We start from the raw sequence: 19,593 nt of genomic DNA, 5'->3' as shown, positions 1-19,593 counted from the left end.
AGGCAGGGTTGGACTCACACGCTCAGGATAAGCTATGCACTAATGTGCATCTGATGGTTTAACGTTGATTTCTATCACGGCTTTCCATGGTTGAACAAACACAATTTCTGACATGTTCGGGTGATTTGTCATGTACTTTGTTCTGAAGTGTGCAAAGCACTGTTACATGGATTCTTTTCAACAATACTACATCAGCATCTGAGAGGTCCCACACTCATTCATTCAGAGCAATCACTGAGTTGATGACAATAAAAAAATCCTGTTATAACGTTGATGACTTCATGTGAAAGAAGTAATTATGAAATCACAAAGTGGTACATTTTCCCTCCTTCACAGACAAGGAAGTAGGCAACTCTATGTTGCATGAGCAGTTCTACTTAAGGAGACGCAAAACTTGCTCTCCAAGGAAGTGGGCAACTCTATACTGCATGAGCAGTTCTACTTAAGGAGACGCAAAACTTGCTCTCGTCCCTGAAACCTCTCGCCTGAAACCTCTCTTCTAACATTTCTCTGCAAAAAAAGAAATATATATTTGCAACTCATTGCTTTTACTTTGTACTCCCTGTTGCCATCATCATTTTTGCCTCCAGCCTTGCAACGCTAACGGTGTTGTGTGCGGAACAATGGCTTTGGCATGCCATTCGAAGGTCAGCAGTTTAAGGCTTGACTGGAAAGCCTCTGCTGACGCGCCTCGCCAAAGGCGAGGCAGCTTTGGTGCAAGGCCGCCCGCCCCCTCATGCCTGAGCAGAGAAGAATCCCCTGAGCCTTGTGACTTTTTCTCATTTTTGAATTAAACTTGAGTCATTGATAATGAAGGGGTACACACGCCGGACTTGTGTGTGGGCAGCATGGGATCAATGTCCGCTCAGTCGCGGTGTGCATGTAGGTGTGACTGGTTGTTCATCTCTACATGTGCTCTGCGACTGGCTGGCAACCAGTTTAGAATGTAGTCTATCTTTCACCCGGTGTCAGCTGGGATAGGCTCCAGCACCTACTGCGAACCTGAACAGGATAAGCGGTGTTGAAAATGAATGGATGGAGTTGAACTTGATTTTTGCTACTCTCTATTTCATTTTTTCTCTAAATTTGCTTCTTCCTGTGACATTGGCCTTCATCCTCTTTGGTGTGCCCCACTGCTACCTCGTAGCACACATGCAGACGCGCAGTCAATAAGTCAAATGAACCCGTACCAATGTCAATTGACTATATAACGACGCATGAACAATTCAGCTTTCATAAAGCGTCTCAGAACACGTCGGGTTTACATATGGTGGTGACTGGTGAAAGGAAATAGACAAGACAGGGCACTTTAGCTGCAAAGAAGTTGCTTACTTCTTGCTCTTAAATCAGACAAGAAGAGGCTAATCCTTGTGATACTATGTACTATGTATGTATGATATGTACTATGATAAGTAGTCATAAGTAGATATGTCCATGTAAACTTTGGTGTCAATTGATAGCTGTTTTTGGACATTTTAAGCCAGGTATGGGCTAACTATGACCTGCAGGCCATGTACGTTCAGCTTTGTAATCCGACCCGCTGTAGTTGTTTAAACTACCGTATTTTCATGACCATTTACATGACATGACCGGTTTACATCCCGCCTTCCAACATCGGTGGCGACAGGGTCGCGGCTCTTAGTGAACTGTACCAGGCTGTCAGTGACCAACAGACAGCGCACCCTGACGGTTTCACCATCTTCGCTGGGGATTTTAATCATGCTAATCTGAAGTCTGTTTTTCCGAGGCTTCACCAGCATGTTGATTTTCCTACGCGTGGCGACAGCTTCCTGGACCTGGTCTACTCTTCGCATAAAGGAGCTTTCAAAGCCGCCCCCCTCCCCCATCTTGGGCTTTCTGACCATATCACTGTTATGCTTTTGCCCGCATACAGACAAAAGGTGAGAACATCCAGACCAGTTCGCAAGCGGGTGCGGGTGTGGCCTGAGGGTGCCTCTGATGCGCTTCGTGACTGCTTTGGCTCTACCGACTGGGACGTGTTTAGGAGGGCGGCCACTTGCGACGGTCGGGCGGACATTGAGGAGTATACTGACTCTGTTTCCTCCTACATCGGGAAGTGCATTGATGATGTGACACACTCAGTATCCGTTGTCACTCGGGCTAACCGGAAGCCATGGCTGACAGGGGCTGTCTTCAGGCTGCTGAGGGCCAGGGACAAAGCCTTCCGGGCGGGGGATGAGGCTGGCTTGAGGACTGCGAGGGCCGACCTGTCCCGGGGCATCAAAGAAGCGAAGAGGGCGTTCTCGGGCAAAATTACCGCCCACTTCAAGGACAGCAGGGACGCACGGCGCCTTTGGCAGGGCATTCAGACCATCACGGACTACAAGCCCGCGCCGCAGAGCTGTGATGGCGACGTCCGTCTGCTCAATGACCTCAACCACTTCTTTGCTCGCTTCGACGCTCAGAACAGCACTTGCCCGCTGAAGGCCACTCCCCCTTCCCACGAGCTGCCCCTGTGCCTCTCCGCCGACAGCGTGAGGAGGACGCTTGCCGCTATCGACATCCGTAAGGCGGCGGGCCCGGACAACATCCCGGGTCGAGCGCTGAAGGACTGCGCTGGTGAGCTGACGGGTGTCTTCACGGACATCTTTAACACTTCCCTGCAGCAGGCCATCGTCCCGTCGAGTTTCAAAGCAGCCACCATCGTACCTGTGCCAAAGAAGCCTGCTCCGTCCTGCTTCAATGACTACCGCCCCGTGGCACTTACGCCCATCGTCATGAAGTGCTTTGAGCGGCTTGTCTTGGAGCACATCCGGTCAGTTCTCCCCCCCACCATTGACCCCTTCCAGTTTGCGTACCGAGCCAAACGGTCCTCTGAGGATGCCATCTGCTCTGCCCTCCACTCGGCCCTCACCCACCTGGAGGGGAAGGACTCGTATGTGAGGTTGCTGTTTGTGGACTTCAGTTCTGCCTTCAACACCATTGTGCCGCAGCGTCTCATCAGCAAACTTGACAAGCTGGGCCTCAGTACCTGCCTCTGCAACTGGCTACTGGACTTCCTCTGTCAGAGGCCACAGGTGGTACGGGTTGGCGACAAGATCTCCGCCAGCATCACGCTGAGCACAGGGGCCCCCCAAGGCTGCGTGCTCAGTCCGCTGCTCTTCACCCTCCTGACGCATGACTGCGCTGCCACCTGCAGCGGCAACCGCATAGTGAAGTTTGCTGACGACACGACTCTGGTGGGTCTCATCACCAAGGGAGACGAGACTCAATACAGGCTGGAGGTTGACCTTCTGACCGCGTGGTGCAGGGACAACAACCTCATGCTGAACGTCGACAAGACCAAGGAGATTGTTGTTGACTTCCGGAAGGGTCACGCCCAACACCTGCCGCTGACCATCGACGGTGCTGTGGTGGAGAGAGTGAGCAGCGCCAGGTTCCTGGGGGTGCACATCAGTGAGGATCTCTCCTGGTCCACCAACACCGCGTCGCTGGCGAAGAAGGCCCAGCGCCGCCTGTACTTCCTTCGGAAACTCAGGCGAGCGGGGGCTCCTCCGGCCGTCATGACTACTTTTTACCGCGGCACCATTGAGAGCGTCCTCTCCAGCTGTATTGCTGTCTGGGGTGGCAGCTGCACTGACCAAGACTTGAAGGCCCTGCAGCGCATTGTGAAAACGGCTAGTAGGACTATTGGTGCTTCTCTCCCCTCCTTGAAGGACATTTACACCTCCCATCTCACCCGCAAGGCGACCAAGATTGTGAGTGATGTGAGTCACCCCGCTCACTCTTTGTTTGAACTTCTGCCCTCTGGGAGGCGGTACAGGAGCCTGCGCTCCCGCACCACCAGACTTTCCAACAGCTTCGTACTCCAGGCTGTTAGGATCCTGAACTCGCTCCCCCTTTCAGCGTAGCGTCCTGTTCTTGCTGTATGCTCACTGGCTCGGTTTTGCCCCTCATATTTAATGGGTTATTGGTCTGTTATTTATTCATCGCTCATTTTATTTTATTTTATTTATTATTTATTATTTATGGTTTGTGCCTTCTTGTTTTTGTTTTGTGTCGCCTACTTGTATGTCTCGTCACCGTGGGATGGAGGAAACGGAATTTCGGTTTCTTTGTGTGTCTTGACATATGAAGGGATTGACAATAAAGCTGACTTTGACTTTGACTTTGATATAGGTAAGGCGCACCTAAAAGTCGGGAATTTTCTCCCAAATGGACGCATGGCACCCATGGTGTGGTGTGCCGTGCCCTAAAGTGTGACCAAAACTTGTGGACGCGGTTACGTGAATGGGAGCATTTCTGGCCGGCACGCTATTTGTATAGAGAGGCGGATGTAACTGAGGCCAGCATGCGGAGATTAGGGGAGAAGGTTGCACGTCAGTGATTACGCCAAAGACATGACCCCCCACCCCCTGTGGGTAAATAGTGCTGGTATGTGCGTTGAACAACACAACATCGGTTTGGCAAAGCTGTATCACTCTTCTTCGACATTTTAACGTTGCGTGTCTGAGCCCTTCTATGAAAATGAGTGAACCGAAGAAAAGAAAAGTGGACAGTGCAAACTATGCTAGCCAGCAGTCGACGCGCAAGCAGGAGGTCGCTGCAGAGAAGTTGCTGGCGAATTTACACCTAGCAAAAAAAAATTCACAGACAAACTTGTATTCAATTTTCTGTACCAAGGCAAGTTTTTTGCTGGCATTCAAATTGGCAAAGGCCAGCAAGCCTTTCTCAGAGGGTGACTTTTTGAAAGACTGCATAATGGAGACAGCAGGTCTCTTTGTCAGAAGGACAAAGGCAAGTTTGAAAAAGTCAGTTTATCACGAATGACAGTGACTCGCCGTGTGGAACTCATTGATGAAAATATTGCCGGTGAGTTAAACAAAAAGGCAGAGTCCTTTACATTATATTCAATAGCACTGGATTAAAGAAAGACACTGCCCAGGTCCTAGTTTTTATCCGGGGGATTATCAAAAGGTTTGAGATAATGGAGACATTTTTAACCATGGAGTCCCTAAAAAGAAAAACGCAGGGTGAGGACTTGTATGACAGGGTGTCTGCTGCCATCGAGAGTAAAGCTACCTTGGAGTAAACTTGTCAATATCACCACAGATGGATTCTCAAATGAAACTGGAAAAAACTTTGGGGCTGCTGAAAAGAATCCAGGATAAAGTGAAAGAGAGAAACCCTGACCAGGTTGTTGTTTTTTAACTGCATTATTTATCAGGAATCTCTGCGTAAGTCTGTGCTGCAACTTAATCATGTGGTGATTCCAGTGGCAAAACTTGTGAAATTTATACGAGTAAAGGGACTACAGCACCGCCAGTTCATTGCCTTTCTGGAGGAAACCGATGCAGATCACCAGGACTTGCTTTACCATTCTTGTATCCTTTGGTTAAGTTTGGGAAAAGTTTTTCAAAGAGTGTGGGAGCTTAAAGAGGAGATTTACACATCTTTGGAGTTGGGGGGGAAATCCAACAAATGTCCTGAGTTGAATAGAATAGAATAGATCTTTATTGTCATTGTCACATGTACAACGAAATTTAAAAAGTGCCAACCGATCCGCGCATGCGCTAAAAAATATATAGAATAAATAGAATAAAAAGATAAAAAAAACAAGCTAAAAACCCACAGAAGAACATACACAGACATAATCATTTACGTTTAGCTGCATTCAATGTGACTACCGCTGTAGGGTAAAAACTGTTGGCGAATCTGCTAGTCCTCGACCTAATTAATCTGTAGCGTCTGCCTGATGGCAACAGTTCGAAAAGGGAGTGGCCAGGGTGGGAAGTGTCCTTCAGAATGTTCTGTGTTTTTTTGAGACAGCAGGTTCTGTGTAGGTCTTCCAGTGTGGGGAGAGGGCAGCCAATGATCTTCTGTGCTGTGTTGATGACCCCTTGGAGCTTTTTCCTCTGAGCAGCAGTGCAGCTGGAGTACCAAACACATATACAGTACGTTAAAGTGCTTTCTATGGAGCAGCGATAGAAGGACACCAGCAGTCTCCGTGTAATGCTGTGCCTCCTCAGCACCCTTAAAAAGTAGAGTCTCTGTTGGGCCTTTTTAAGCAGCTCAGAGGTGTTCACGCCCCAGGTGAAGTCCTCCTCGATGTGGACTCCCAGGTAGCGGAAGGAGGACACCCTCTTCATACAGACCCCGTCGATGATGAGTGGTGGAATGTCCGTTTTATTTTTCCTCCTAAAATCAATGACCAGTTCTTGGGTTTTAGCCGTGTCTAGGAGCAGATTGTTCTCTCCGCACCACTCCGATAGCTGGACCACTTCGTCCCTGTAGGCAGACTCATCCCCCTTTGAGATGAGCCCCACCACGGTTGTGTCATCCGCAAATTTCACGATGGTGTTGCTGCGGTGGGCGGGGGTGCATGCATGTGTGTAGAGCGTGTAAAGCAGTGGGCTCAGTACGCAGCCCTGTGGGGAGCCGGTACCAAGACTGAGAGGTGTGGATGTATGACGGCCCACTTTCACCCTCTGGCTGCGACCCGTCAGGAAGCTCTTAATCCACCTGCAAGTATTATGTGGAAGTCCCAGGCCCTCCAGTATGTCCACCAGTCTGTGGGGGAGGATGGTGTTAAAAGCAGAGCTAAAGTCCACGAAGAGCATCCGCACATAGCTCCCCGGCTGCTCCAGGTGGGACAGTGCAGCGTGGAGGGCTGTAGCTACTGCGTCCTCTGTGGATCTATTTGCCCTGTAGGCAAACTGGTGGGGGTCAAAACCTCTGAACAGGAGTGCTGTGATGTCAGAGTCAGAGTCAGAGAGTCAGAGTCAGCTTTATTGTCAATTCCTTCATGCTAAGACACACAAAGAAACCGAAATACCGTTCCCCCTATCCCACGGTGACGAGACACAGTACACGATTAACACACAAGTAAAACAACGGGGAGAGAGTTCAGGACCCCAACAGCCTGGAGATCACAAACTTCGCCAGTGGCGAGCAGTGCTGGCACCCCACAACAGAGTCCCGGCACCATTCGTCACGGATGCAGACGCACAGTCCACCTCCTCGCGACGTTCCCCCTCGTACAATGGCCCGGGCCGCCCGATAGCACGCCATCCGCTCCAGATGCACAGCAGCCACGCACTGTCCGGTCCGCAGAACTCAGCAGGCATGTCGAAGTCCAGCGATCGAACGTCCGCCAGAAGAATGGAAGGCACGGCCGGGCGAGCTGGGTTGGCCGCCAGCCAGGCCCGGACGCCCAGCCGGGGGAGGAATAGCAGGCGAGTCCGGCGACGCTCCAGGACGGAGTAGACCGAGCGCCTTTAATGTCCCCGCTTCAAAGTCCAGACCGCCACAAAACTCGCTTTCGCCGATGTCGAGCAGAACCAGCCCGCCGCACTTGTAGCACAACCTGGTACGACGAGACGAACACACAAAACTGGCGGACAAACCCACATTAAACGACAAAATAAAACACCGTTCGGGACAGAGAGAGGCCGCTGCGTGTGCACGCGCCGCCATCTTACTTCCGATGTGACCCCGTACCAGCTTTTCAAAGCACTTCATGACCACCGGGGTGAGTGCGACTGGCCGGTAGTCATTGAGGCTGGTGATGTGGCGTTTCTTGGGCAGGGGGACTATAGTGGAGGATTTTAAACAGGATGGGACGGTGGACTCGGTAAGGGACTGGTTGAAAATCTTTGTGAAGACTCCAGCCAGCTGATCTGCGCAGTCCTTCAGGACACGCCCAGTGACGCCGTCAGGACCCGCAGCCTTCCTCGGGTTGATGGTCCGCAGCGTGCACCTCACCTCGTGCTCCTTCACTGTGAGGGTGAAGCTGCATCGGTCTGTGGGATGTGATGTGGCCCCTTCAGGTGGCTCGGACTCGAACCGGGCGAAGAAGGTATTGAGGACCTCTGCCAGTGAGGCGTCCCCTTCAGCAGCTCCGATGGTGGTTCTGTAGTTGGTGAGATGCTGGACTCCCTGCCACACCTGCTTGCTGTTGTTGCTGTCCAGGTGATCCTCAATCCTCTTCTTGTAGGCAAGCTGGGCCTCTCTGATGCCTCTCCTCAGGTTGGCTCTGGCTGTGCTGTAGAGAGCCCCGTCCTCAGACCTGAGGGACAGGGCGGTGTCCCTCTCCTCCAGCAGCCGAAGGACCTCCCGGGTCATCCAGGGCTTCCGGTTGGGGTATATCCGTATAGGTTTGTCCACTGTGACAGTGTCTGTGCAGTGCTTGATATAACACAGAACACTGTCTGTGAACACGTTCAAGTCCCGGTGTTCGAAGATGTCCCAGTTAGTCCTGTCGAAGCAGTCCTGCAACTGCTGAGAGGCGTCATCAGGCCAGGTTTTAACAGTTTTAGTGATGATAGGAGCTGATTTCCTGATGGTGGTATATGCCGGGATTAATAGCAGTGACATATGGTCAGACTGGCCCAGGTGAGGTAGCTGTTTTGCCCTGTAGCCTAGCTTGATGTTGGAGTAGACCTTGTCCAGAGTGTTTACTCCTCTAGTGGCACATTTAACATGCTGATGGAAACTAGGGAGTGCTGCTTTCAAATCTACATGATTAAAGTCCCCTGCCATGATGTGGACTGCGTCAGGATATCTGCTCAGCTGGCTGCTAATACTGCCATGTAATAGTCCGATAGCTAGCTTAGCATTAGCCTTCGGAGGTATGTAAACAACAGTCGTCATGACTACGGTAAATTCACGAGGGAGGTAAAAGGGCCTGCATTTAATAGTCACGTACTCCAGGTCCGGGCAGCAGTGACTGTCTACAGTCACCATATTAGTACACCAGTTGTTATTGACGTACATACAGAGCCCCACCCCTTGCTCTTACCGGAGTTCTCAGTCTTGTCATGACGCTGTGTGGTGTATCCTGCTAGCTCGATAGCAGAGTCCGGTATGAGTGGATGAAGCCAGGTTTCGGTGATCAGTACCATGCAGCAGTCCTTCACGGTCTGGTTCGCAGACATCTGTAGCCTTAGTTCATCCATTTTGTTAGCAAGAGACCTGGCGTTGGTAAGAAACAGGCTAGGGAGCGGTGGTTTGAACGGCTGCTTCCGTAGCCTGGTTAGCGCGCCGGCCCTGCAGCCTCGTTTTTGCCTCCTCTCTCTGCGCTGCCTTCGCTTCCTCCCAGCGGGGATGGTGATCCAAGGGGAGCCGGGGCGCCTGATGATATCCTCCGGTATGTTTTTCGAGCGGTGAAACTCCGCTGCGACACTCAACTCGCAGCAAACACCTATCCTGTGGAGCTCCTGCCGGTTGTAGGTGGTGTATGATTGACATACAGTGGGTACAAACACTAACAAAAAACAAACAATGCGTAGATCGGGAGAGCACTGAGCCGCTGCAACTGCGTGCGCCGCCATCTTTCCGTAGTCCGCCATCTTTCCGCCAGCCATCTTTTGAGTGACAAGAACTGGCTTTGTGACTTTGTGTTTGCTGTGTGTTGGAATAATTTAGGTAAAGCCTTGGCCTGCCAGACCTGAGGCCTTATATTTTACGAGTTCAACTCGTATCGTTCAACTAAGATATTCTTATCTAGTTCCAGGGATGTCCTTTGACCCCAATCACGTTTATGTATCCTTCCTGTCATTTTCTTATCATTTTGTTTATTTCTGTAAGAGGCCTTCACTAGCGATGAGCAGAGCTCCTTTGCACAGGCAAAATATTCTTTGTTTAGTTCAAAGGAACTTCTTTCCTTTCTATTAACTGTAGCTTTGATTCATAGATTGTTGTTGATCGGAACTGTTTATGTTGTTACAGAAAAGACATACAGATTGAAGTAGTTGCATATAAGTTATCCCTTGTTTACTTAATGTTTGTTTAAGGAACTGCATACAAGTTACCTCACATATACCGTAATATCCGGACTATAAATCGAGTTTTTTTTCATAGTTTGGGTGGGGGGGCGACTTATACTGAGGAGCGACTTATATGTGAATTTTTTTCACAAATTTTCAAAATTCAAAAAAAAAAAAAAAAAAAAGTTAAACTGCGATAAACGAACCGCGATGTAGCAAGGGATTACTGTAATTTGAATTTCAAGTGACGTCAGTGGCGCGGCGCGGTGGTTGTTTACATAAAGGACAAAGATTCGATCACGGGATGACGAAGATGACGAAGGGCCCCACGTACTACCGGCATCATTAGCGGCTTTGTTTGTAAGTGACACGGAGGACGAAGAGTTTGAAGGTTTTAATGATTTGAAGTGACACAGAAGGTTTGAAAAACTATTATGGCTTTTACGCACGCCCAGTCCTACTCTACGGAGCTCTCTTTCACCTCCGTGGATTGAAGTCGGAGGCAGGCGCTCGGCCGGGTGGCTGTCCGAGGACGGTGGATGGGGCTCAGACATAGCTTTTACGCACGCCCGGTCCTACTCTACAGAGCTCTCTTTCACCTCCGTGGATGGAAGTCGGGGGCCGGCGCTCGGCCGGGTGGCTGTCCGGGGACGGTGGATGGGGCTCGGACATGGCTTTTACGCACGCCCGGTCCTATTCTATGGAGCTCTCTTCCACCTCCGTGGCTGGAAGTGCCACCTCCGGGATGGAAGTCCACGCCGCCACACACCTGGAAGTCGACACCGGTGCTTGGGGCCGTGTGGTGGTGAACTATTTATGTTATAGTTATTTGATATATTTTATTTCGTATAGCAACTTGTATATGTTTTTATCGTTACTTGTTGGCTTGTTGAACTCTTGTTTTGTTAAATAAAGAGACGTTTACCAAACCCACGTCTTTCCTTGTACTTTGTTAACGCTATAATATAGTTATGTACTAGATCTGTAGAATAACGACGAGGCTGACGTCAGGGCGCACGCGCGGTGTTGTTGACAAAGGACGAGGAATTTGATGGATGGATTTAATGGTTTGGAGTGACGCAGATGGTTTGATAATATTGTTGTTTATGTGATAGTTATTTGATACATACTTTATATATCCTTATATGGGTCTGTGTAATATTTAGAATATTTAGACGTCAGCGGCGCGGCGCATACGCGGCATCGTTTCCATAAAGGACGATCGATGGATTTAATGAATTGGAGTGACACAGATGGTTTTATAAACGTGTTATTTATGTAATAGTTATTTGAATAACTCTGAATGTTACGTCAGGCCCGTTCTCAGCTCTTTGTTTGTGTTTATGTCATGTTAGCATACCTATCGTTTAGCCTGTTGTTGCTCGTTCATGTCTGTTCTTGGTGTTGGATTTTGTCGAATAAATTTCCCCCAAAATGCGACTTGTACTCCGGAGCGACTTACATGTATATATGTTTTTTTTCACGTTATTGTGCATTTTATGGCTCATGCGACCTATATTCCGGAGTGACTTTTAGTCCGAAAATTACAGTACTTAATGTGTGATGAAGTGTTTAGGGTTATTTACTCATTATTATTGTGTGTTGTGTTAGTTTAACAAGAAGATCAACTTAGCATAGGTTTAGTTGCATTGTTCCACAGGAAAGCGGCATTCAACGTGCTTCAAGTTATCTGATCACAGTCGAGGACGAGTCAGCCAACCATGGAGAAGCCAACTGGTTGAGGAAATAGGACAGACTCTGCAATTCCAGTGCTGGGGTCACGGGTCGACAATTAAATGCTGAGTCACACCACACTACATTCCTTAGATAGGCAGCATTGCTAAAGTTCCAAACCCCCTCCCTTTAGTGTAGCAACGCCTCTGTAACCAGGGCAACCAAAACATTAAAATGAGGAGTACGCAGAGTAAGGACTCAGAATTGATGGAGAATGTAACCAGAACGCTCTCTGCAATTCTCCTCGCGAGTAAACCAATGCTGGTTGTCTTCTCCTCTTTGTTTTAGTGTGTAAAATAATGTCTGATGGTACTTAACCCTGACAATGTGGACATATTTTCGCACATGAATGAAATGAGCGTGAACTACAGGGAAAAGATAAGTTTGTGCACGACATGTACACAAATGTGAGAGCCTTCAAATCCAAGCTGACTTTATTCTCCAGACAAATTCCAAACAAGTCTTTCTCTCATTTTCCCACATTAGAAAGAGGCCACCCAAAATGCAAAGATGAATCACTGGATGACCTGCACAGAGAGAAGTCTACCGTCGGTGCTCTGATTTTGAAAAAATGGACAAGTCACTTCAGCTGGTGTCCTGTCCCCTGTCACAGGACCCTGAAACAACTGGACCTGCAATTGGAACTGATCGATTTTCAGTTTGACTCCACCTTAAGGTAGAAGTTTAACTCTCTTAAACTAAATGCCTTCTATGCTTCAACAAAGCCACATTTCCAAACCTTCGGAGAATGGCACAGAAGATGCTGATGTTTGGCTCGACCTACGTACTTATGTGAGCAGACATTCAGCGTCATGAACACAAATAAATCTTAAAGATTAAGATTAAAGACCCAATGATCGTCACACTTTTGCATTTAACCCATCCCCATGTGATTTTAATCCATCCCCTGGGGGAGAGGGGAGCAGTGAGCAGCAGCGGTGCCGCGCTCGGGAATCATTTGGTGATCTAACCCCCCAATTCCAACCCTTAATGCTGAGTGCCAAGCAGGGAGGCAATGGGTCCCATTTTTATAGTCTTTGGTATGACCCGGCCGGGGTTTGAACCCACAACCTTCCAGTCTCAGGGCGGACACGCTTCCACTAACCCACTGCGCTGACAAATCTTGTCACAGATCCAAGTTAACTGACCAACACCTCAGATCTATCCTGCGAATTGGCACAGCAAAAGTAACCCCAGACTTGATGCACTGGCAAAAATGGGAGACCAGCAGCACTGTTGCCACTGAAATTTTACACGAGTAAATCTACTGTTCAGAAGTAAATGCAGTTGTGCAATCATGTTTTAATTAGCCTTGCTTGTAAAAGGCCAAAACCTTTAATATAATGTTTTTTACATGTCCTTTACATCGGTACAAATAAACACTCCATCCATCTGCTCCTCAGCCGGCCCGCCAGTCAAATTTTAGAACTCTGTGTGGCCCATCAGTCAAAAGGTTTTTAAGCGATAGCCTTTACCACAGGGGTCACCAACTCCGGTCCTCAAGGGCGCCAATCCAGCCTGTTTTAGATGTATCTCCCCTGCAACACACCTGATTCAAATAATCAGGATCGCTATCAGCCTTAATAGAGCTTGCTGATGAGCTGATCATTTGAATCAGGTGTGTTGTTGCAGGGCTGCACCTAAAACAGGCTGGATTGGCGCCCTTGAGGACCGGAGTTGGTGACCCCTGCTTTACCATGATTTCCATTGGAGAAATTGTGATCGCTTGCTTACGTGACGTCTTCAACCAAGACATGGAGGGGAGGGGTGTGTGGCCCTTTTCCTCATTAAAAGTTAGCGTTTTTAAAGGCATTCATTGTTTCATTATTTCTCCAAAATAAAATAGAAAATTCAAACTTTTTTAATTTAAATAAATAAACTGGGCTAGTTAGTGGAAAATGAAACATCTCTGCTTTACTGTCCTTTTACCGTAAATTTCGGACTATTAGCCGCTACTTTTTGCTCAAGTTTTGAACCCGTAGTATATTAAAACGTTAAAAAGGCTTTCTGTGTACTATCTTTCTTTGTAAATAACTCGTGCGGCTTATTGTCCGGTGCGGCTTGTATAAGAAATAAACTAAAATATTTCCGGATTTTAGCTGGTGCGGTTTATAGTCCGGTGCGGTTTATAGTCCGAAAATTACGGTAATTACAGTATTTTCTGCACCATAAGGCGCTTCGGGTTAAAATGCACAGACTCAATTATGGGGGCTTTTCTCTACTTAATCCACACATAGGATGGACCGCATTATTGGACGCATGCATGCCATGACTTAAAAAAAATAAAGAAAAACATCACTGGAGGAAGGCAGTCAGTTCCATTGTACTTTATACTGTATTTTACTCACATTGTTAATCAATATTAATACACAAATCCATCAAACTCCTCATCTTCTGTATCCAAATCACAGTAATCCCTCGCCACTTCGCGCTTCACCTATTGCGGCCTCAATGCATCACGGCTTTTTATGAAAACAAATATTACGGATATATTCAGTGCATCACGACGTTTTGCGGCATCACTTGGAGCGCGGGGCTTTGTCTGCCCATATGTCTTTACAGCACACTAATGGCCGGTAGAGGAGGCAAGACCAATTGGAACATGTTGATCCTTGCCGTTGATTGGCTTTGAATTGTAAGAGCAGTTCTAGCCACGCTTGATGGCAGGGCAGGATGACGAGACAAGTTAAAAAGTGTTTTGACACACAATGAAGTGATATATCAGTGGCGGGCAGTGCATTTCACACCTAGGCTTTCAGTAGTGCTCCATCTGAATCAATCCAACCCTCAATAACTATTTTATGGCTATAAAATTTCTACTGATGGTACAGCTGCAACAAATATTAAAAAAATTATCACAAATAACCTGATAAAATTGCAATATTATTTAGGATTATAGCAACATTTTAATCACCAAAAATCCTGATTATTTGTATACAAAATCCATCCTCAAGAATATTTCAGTTACTCTGTTGTGCAGATTATCCGTGCCTTTCAGTTCCATCAAGAAGTCCTTTTCTATCGCCATCGAAGCTATTGCTGAAAGTCGAGCCTGCCCTGTCGTATTTCTGGCGTAAATTTTAATTCGCTTTAGGGCTGAGAATGTCCGTTCAACAGAAGCAGTGGACACGGGGATGATCACCGCCAAACACACAAATGTGTGCTGTAATGTGTAATGTCTATCAGTCTTTTTAAGATTTCCCTGTTTTTCTTCACCTTTTCGTTGTGGAGCTCGCTCAGCTGTAGATCCACTCTGGTTTCCCCAAACGTTTTGGAAAGCACCGTTGCTTGTAAGTGTCCGGCAGTGCTATGATGCCTCGTTGCTGCCTTGGCAAGTCAAATTTACAAATCCAGTGTGGCTCCAAACACCATGTCGATCAATGGCAAATAACAAGCACTCCCAGCAATGCAATTTGCAGCATTCCTTGGAGCCTGTGAGCCAGGAGTACCGCTCGTAACTAGTTGACTGAAAGTGGCGGACAATCCTTTTCCGGGTTGTGGTAGGCTTGCGAGCTTCGGGGTTGCCCGACCTTGCTTAACAATGTCCAGCTTTTCTTGAAAAGTCCGTCTTGAAAATGGGTTTGATAGTAAATCTGCAACCAAATCCATTTCTTTTCCTCCTTCAGCCATGGTGGGTTGACAAAACAGCGATTAAATCAACATGCAGCTTGCTACAGATGCAGTTTGCTCGCTCTGGCTAGTACACTCTCTGACTATCCAATCAAAGCGTGTGAATACGCTGATGTTTCCGTACGCCTGCTAGAAGGCCTTGGTGTCGCCAACTCAAAATCTGATTGGTTGAAGCGACAGTTGGATCGACATTTAATTTATACTACAGGGCCCGCAGAACTGATTGTGAAGGCCTCCAGGCAGATTTCTTTGACCCTGGCAACAAATACTGGCTGAAATGTGATTGGTTGAATGCTTTAATATGAAAATACACGTCTGAAAGCAGCGCAACCAGGGGGCTCGCAATGAAAGAAAGCGGACAGACCATTTGGAATTATTTAATATGTATTCAATAAATCTTAAATACATTTTGTCCATAAATACGTATTAAATTATTACGTACTCATGGACAAAATATAATTAACATCAGTCTGTGATTCAGATATTTTTAGGCCCACCACTGATATATATATATTTTTATATATTTTTATATATACATATATATATATATATATGTATATGTAATGTAATGTATATGTAATGAATATAAAATAATTATAAAAGTCTTGTGTGGATGCCCTCACGCTTTGCCGTGGGGCCGCATCAGCAGCACAGCGAGAGCAGAGCAAAGCAGTGACACGTTTACACTTTAAAATTTTTAAAAAGTGTTTAAAAATACGATAAAGTGATTAAAAATAAAATTATAAAAGTCTTGTGCGGACACCCTGGCGCTGGGCTGCAGGGGCGCGTCAGCCGGCCAGCACGGCAAGAGCAGAGCGGAGCCGTGACACGATTACACTATAAAAATGTTTAAAATTACAATAAAGTGTTTAATATTAAAATTATAAAAGTCTTGTACGGATGCTTTTGCGCTGAGCCGCAGGGGTGAGCCAGCCGGCCAGCACGGCAAGAGCAGAGCGGAGCCGTGACACGTTTACACTTTAAAATGTTTTAAAAAGTGTTTAAAATACAATAAAGTATTTAAAAGTATAATAAAGTGTTTAAAAATAAAATGGGTTTTTGATGGACAGCAGCAACACCCGCTGATCTGCCACAGACGCCAGATCAGGTAGCTCCGTGCCAACAACAAAGTGCCACCTTCCTCACTAATTTGTCCAGGCGGGAGGCATCCCTCTTCTTGACCCCACCAGCACGCCACCGCAAAGAAGAGGGTGCTCGCCTCAACAGAACGATAAACCATCCGCAGGATCAATTAAATAATTCTACCAACAGTGTCTACCCTGCTCCAGTTTACTCTGCTCTACAAAAAAGGTGCATCTCCACAGCCACTGCCACGACCTGGGAGCAGTGTTCCCTCTAAGCTGCGCAGCTGCGCAATTGCGCACTGCTCGCGAAGTCTCTGCGCACAAGAAACTCCATGCTGCAAACAAAATAAAATTCAGCATACACTAATTGCTCAGTATATAATGTTAGACGTAATCTAATTAAGTGGACCAATGACTTTCTTTCTGTGCCTTTCTATAGTGCAAATCAGTGATTGACCAGCCAATGTTACCAGTGTATATGGTTCACTTACGCTACATAGCCAATCGTAGCATTGACAGTGCCTGAAAATGTGTCCTGCCCATCCGTCCCGTGCAGGTTTGCTAGCTAACAACACTGCGGCGGAGTCAAGAGATGCAAATGCTAAGTTAGCTAACCCCTTATCATGGCAAAACCGGTGGGGAGAATACTTCGAAGACCTCCTCAATTCCATCTACACGCCTTCCATTGTGGAAGCAGGGCCTGGAGACTCTGAAGCGGACTCTCCAATCTCTGGGGTCAAAGTCACTGAGGTAGTTAAATAACTCCTCGGTGGCAAGGCCCCGGGGGTGGATGAGATCGGCCCGGAGTTCTTAAAGGCTCTGGATGTTGTGGGGCTGTCATGGCTGACACGCCTCTACAACATTGCGTGGACATCGGGGACGGTGCCTCTGGATTGGCAGACTGGGGTGGTGGTTCCCCTCTTTAAGAAGGGGGACCGGAGGGTGTGTTCCAATTACAGGGGAATCACACTCCTCAGCCTCCCTGGTAAGGTCTATTCAGGGGTGCTGGAGAGGAGGGTCCGTCGGGAGGTCGAAACTCGGATTCAGGAGGAGCAGTGTGGCTTTCGTCCTGGCCGTGGAACAGTGGACCAGCTCTACACCCTCGACAGGATCCTCGAGGGTGCATGGGAGTTTGCCCAACCAGTCCACATGTGTTTTGTGTTCTTGGAGAAGGCGTTCCACCGTGTCCCTCGGGAGGTTCTGGAGAGGGTGCTTTGGGAGTACGGGGTGCCGAGCCAACTGATAAGGGCGGTTCGGTCCCTGTATCACCGATGCCAGAGTTTGGTCCGCATTTCCGGCAGTAAGTCGGATTCGTTCCCAGTGACGGTTGCCCTATGTCACAGATTCTGTTCATAATTTTTATGGACAGAAATTCGAGGCGCAGCCGAGGCGTTGAGGGGGTCCGGTTTGGGGACCTCAGCATCGCGTCTCTGCTTTTTGCAGACGACATGGTGCTGTTGGCTTCTTCAGGCCGTGATCTCCAGCTCTCACTGGAGCGGTTCGCAGCCGAGTCTGAAGCAGTCGAGATGAGGGTCAGCACCTCCAAATCCGAGTCCATGGTCCTCGGTCGGAAAAGAGTGGGAAACCCTCTCCGGATCTGGGATGAGACCCTGTCCCAAGTGGAGGAGTTCAAGTATCTTGGGGTCTTGTTCAAGAGTGAGTGCCGGTTGGAGCGCAAGATCGACAGGCGGATTGGTGCAGCGTCAGCAGTAATGCGGACTCTGTACCGATCTGTCGTGGTGAAGAGAGAGCTCAGCCAAAAGGCAAAGCTCTCGATTTACCGGTCGATCTATGCTCCTACCCTCACCTATGGCCACGAGCTATGGGTCGTGACCGAAAGAACGAGATCCAGGATACAAGCGGCTGAAATGAGTTTCCTCCGCAGGGTGTCCGGGCTCTCCCTTAGAGATAAGATGAGAAGCTCGGTCATCCGGGAGAGACTCGGAGTAGAGCCGCTGCTCCTCCACGTTGAGAGGAGCCAGATGAGGTTGCTCGGGCATCTCATCAGGATGCCTCCTGGACGCCTCCCTGGGGAGGTGTTCCGGGCATGTCCCGCCAGTAGGAGGACATGGGGACGACCCAGGACGCGCTGGAGAGACTATGTCTCTCAGCTGGCCTGGGAACGCCTTGGGATCCCCCGGGATGAGCTGTATGAAGTGGCTGGGGAGAGGGAAGTCTGGGAGTCCCTCCTAAAGCTGCTGACCCCGCGACCCGACCCCGGATAAGCGGAAGAAGATGGATGGATGGATGGTAACACAGAACAAAAAGGGGGATGGCTCTTGCTTGTGCCAGGCTACTTGAAAAAGCATATGCAAAACATGCTCGCTCCAACCAATAGTTGGGTTGAATCTGATTCTTCAACTCTCATTAGCAGCATGGATCATCATTCATGAGCCTTACCTAACCTTAACCTGCTAAACCTTAAGTGGTGTTCTGATCAATGTGTCAAATACTGTATTAAGATGGATTTGAACAATGTTGATTATAAAAATGAGTGTTGTTATACCTTCAGCGTAGGTGAGGAACCAACATGTGCAGGGGGAGGATTGCCTTGCCAACCTTTAAGTCTGTATATATGCCCAACACGAGAGCACGGGACAAAGAGCAGTTTGCCACCACACTGCCATATCTAGAATGACAGTAAAATTTTAGTAGAAATGTGCACCGACTTTGCATATTCAGCTCTCATCAACCAGTGACGCCATCATACCTTGTATGATATTTCAAAATTTTCTCCTCCCCATATCTGCAATCCAGGATCATATAGGCCCAGTTCAAAGAAGTAGTCACGCTCTATAGCAAAGAGACCCCCTGCCATGGCTGGAGACCTATGAATTGACACCCACAGAGAAAAACAAATGAATATATGAATAACTTTGTAACAGTCCTCATGCTAAGCTTTTATTTCATGGTATTTACATCTGGATGACCTAACTTTGGAAGGAAAATGTTTCATTTAGCAGCTCGGTGGCGCACTGGTTAGCACGTCCACTTCACAGTTAGGAGGGTGCAAGTTCGATTCCACCTCCGAACCTCCGTGTAGAGTTTGCATGTTCTCCCCGAGCCCCCGTGGGTTTCCTCCCACATCCCAAAAACATGCTTGATAGGCCGACTGAGCACTCTACATTGCCCCTTGGTATGAGTGCGAGTGCGGATGGTTGTTCGTCTCTGTGTGCCCTGCGATTGGCTGGCAACCGGTTCACGGTGTCCCCCGCCTACTGCCTGATGACCGCTGGGATAGGCTCCAGCACGCCCGCAACCCTCGTGGGGACAAAGCGGTACCGAAAATGGATTGATGGATGGATGTTTCGTTTAAACCCACTTACTTAAGCAAAATTGTGGAATGGACATTAAAAAACTTAGCAAATAACATTTAATTTTTGCGGCATAAATTTCACTTACGCCTCACTCACACT

General features: G+C 48.0%; 1 protein-coding gene and 1 long non-coding RNA gene across 5 annotated transcripts in view; one reads left to right on the top strand and one right to left on the bottom strand.

The window, feature by feature from the left end:
• The window catches only part of galnt7 (UDP-N-acetyl-alpha-D-galactosamine: polypeptide N-acetylgalactosaminyltransferase 7), a 209,064-nt gene that overhangs the window by 72,130 nt on the left and 117,341 nt on the right, over nt 1–19,593 (bottom strand). For 3 of the 4 annotated variants that reach the window (XM_037254616.1, XM_037254636.1, XM_037254626.1), the window contains exons 8-9: nt 18,888–19,005; nt 18,684–18,806 (exon numbers count right to left, since the gene is read on the bottom strand). The exons of the other annotated variant lie outside the window; for it this stretch is intronic. In XM_037254616.1, coding sequence (XP_037110511.1) covers nt 18,684–18,806; nt 18,888–19,005 — 241 coding nt within the window. The remainder of the gene's footprint in view (nt 1–18,683; nt 18,807–18,887; nt 19,006–19,593) is intronic. 4 annotated transcript variants of the gene reach the window in all.
• Nucleotides 15,682–16,095, top strand: LOC119125114. Its single transcript, XR_005098441.1, has 2 exons — nt 15,682–15,915; nt 16,048–16,095. It is a non-coding gene; the product is annotated as an uncharacterized LOC119125114 (long non-coding RNA).

The sequence above is a fragment of the Syngnathus acus genome, chromosome 1 (genome assembly GCF_901709675.1).
Source record: "Syngnathus acus chromosome 1, fSynAcu1.2, whole genome shotgun sequence".
Lineage (NCBI taxonomy): Eukaryota > Metazoa > Chordata > Actinopteri > Syngnathiformes > Syngnathidae > Syngnathus > Syngnathus acus.
Note: the sequence above shows the minus strand (reverse complement) of the source record. Positions and strands in the feature narration are given on the sequence as shown.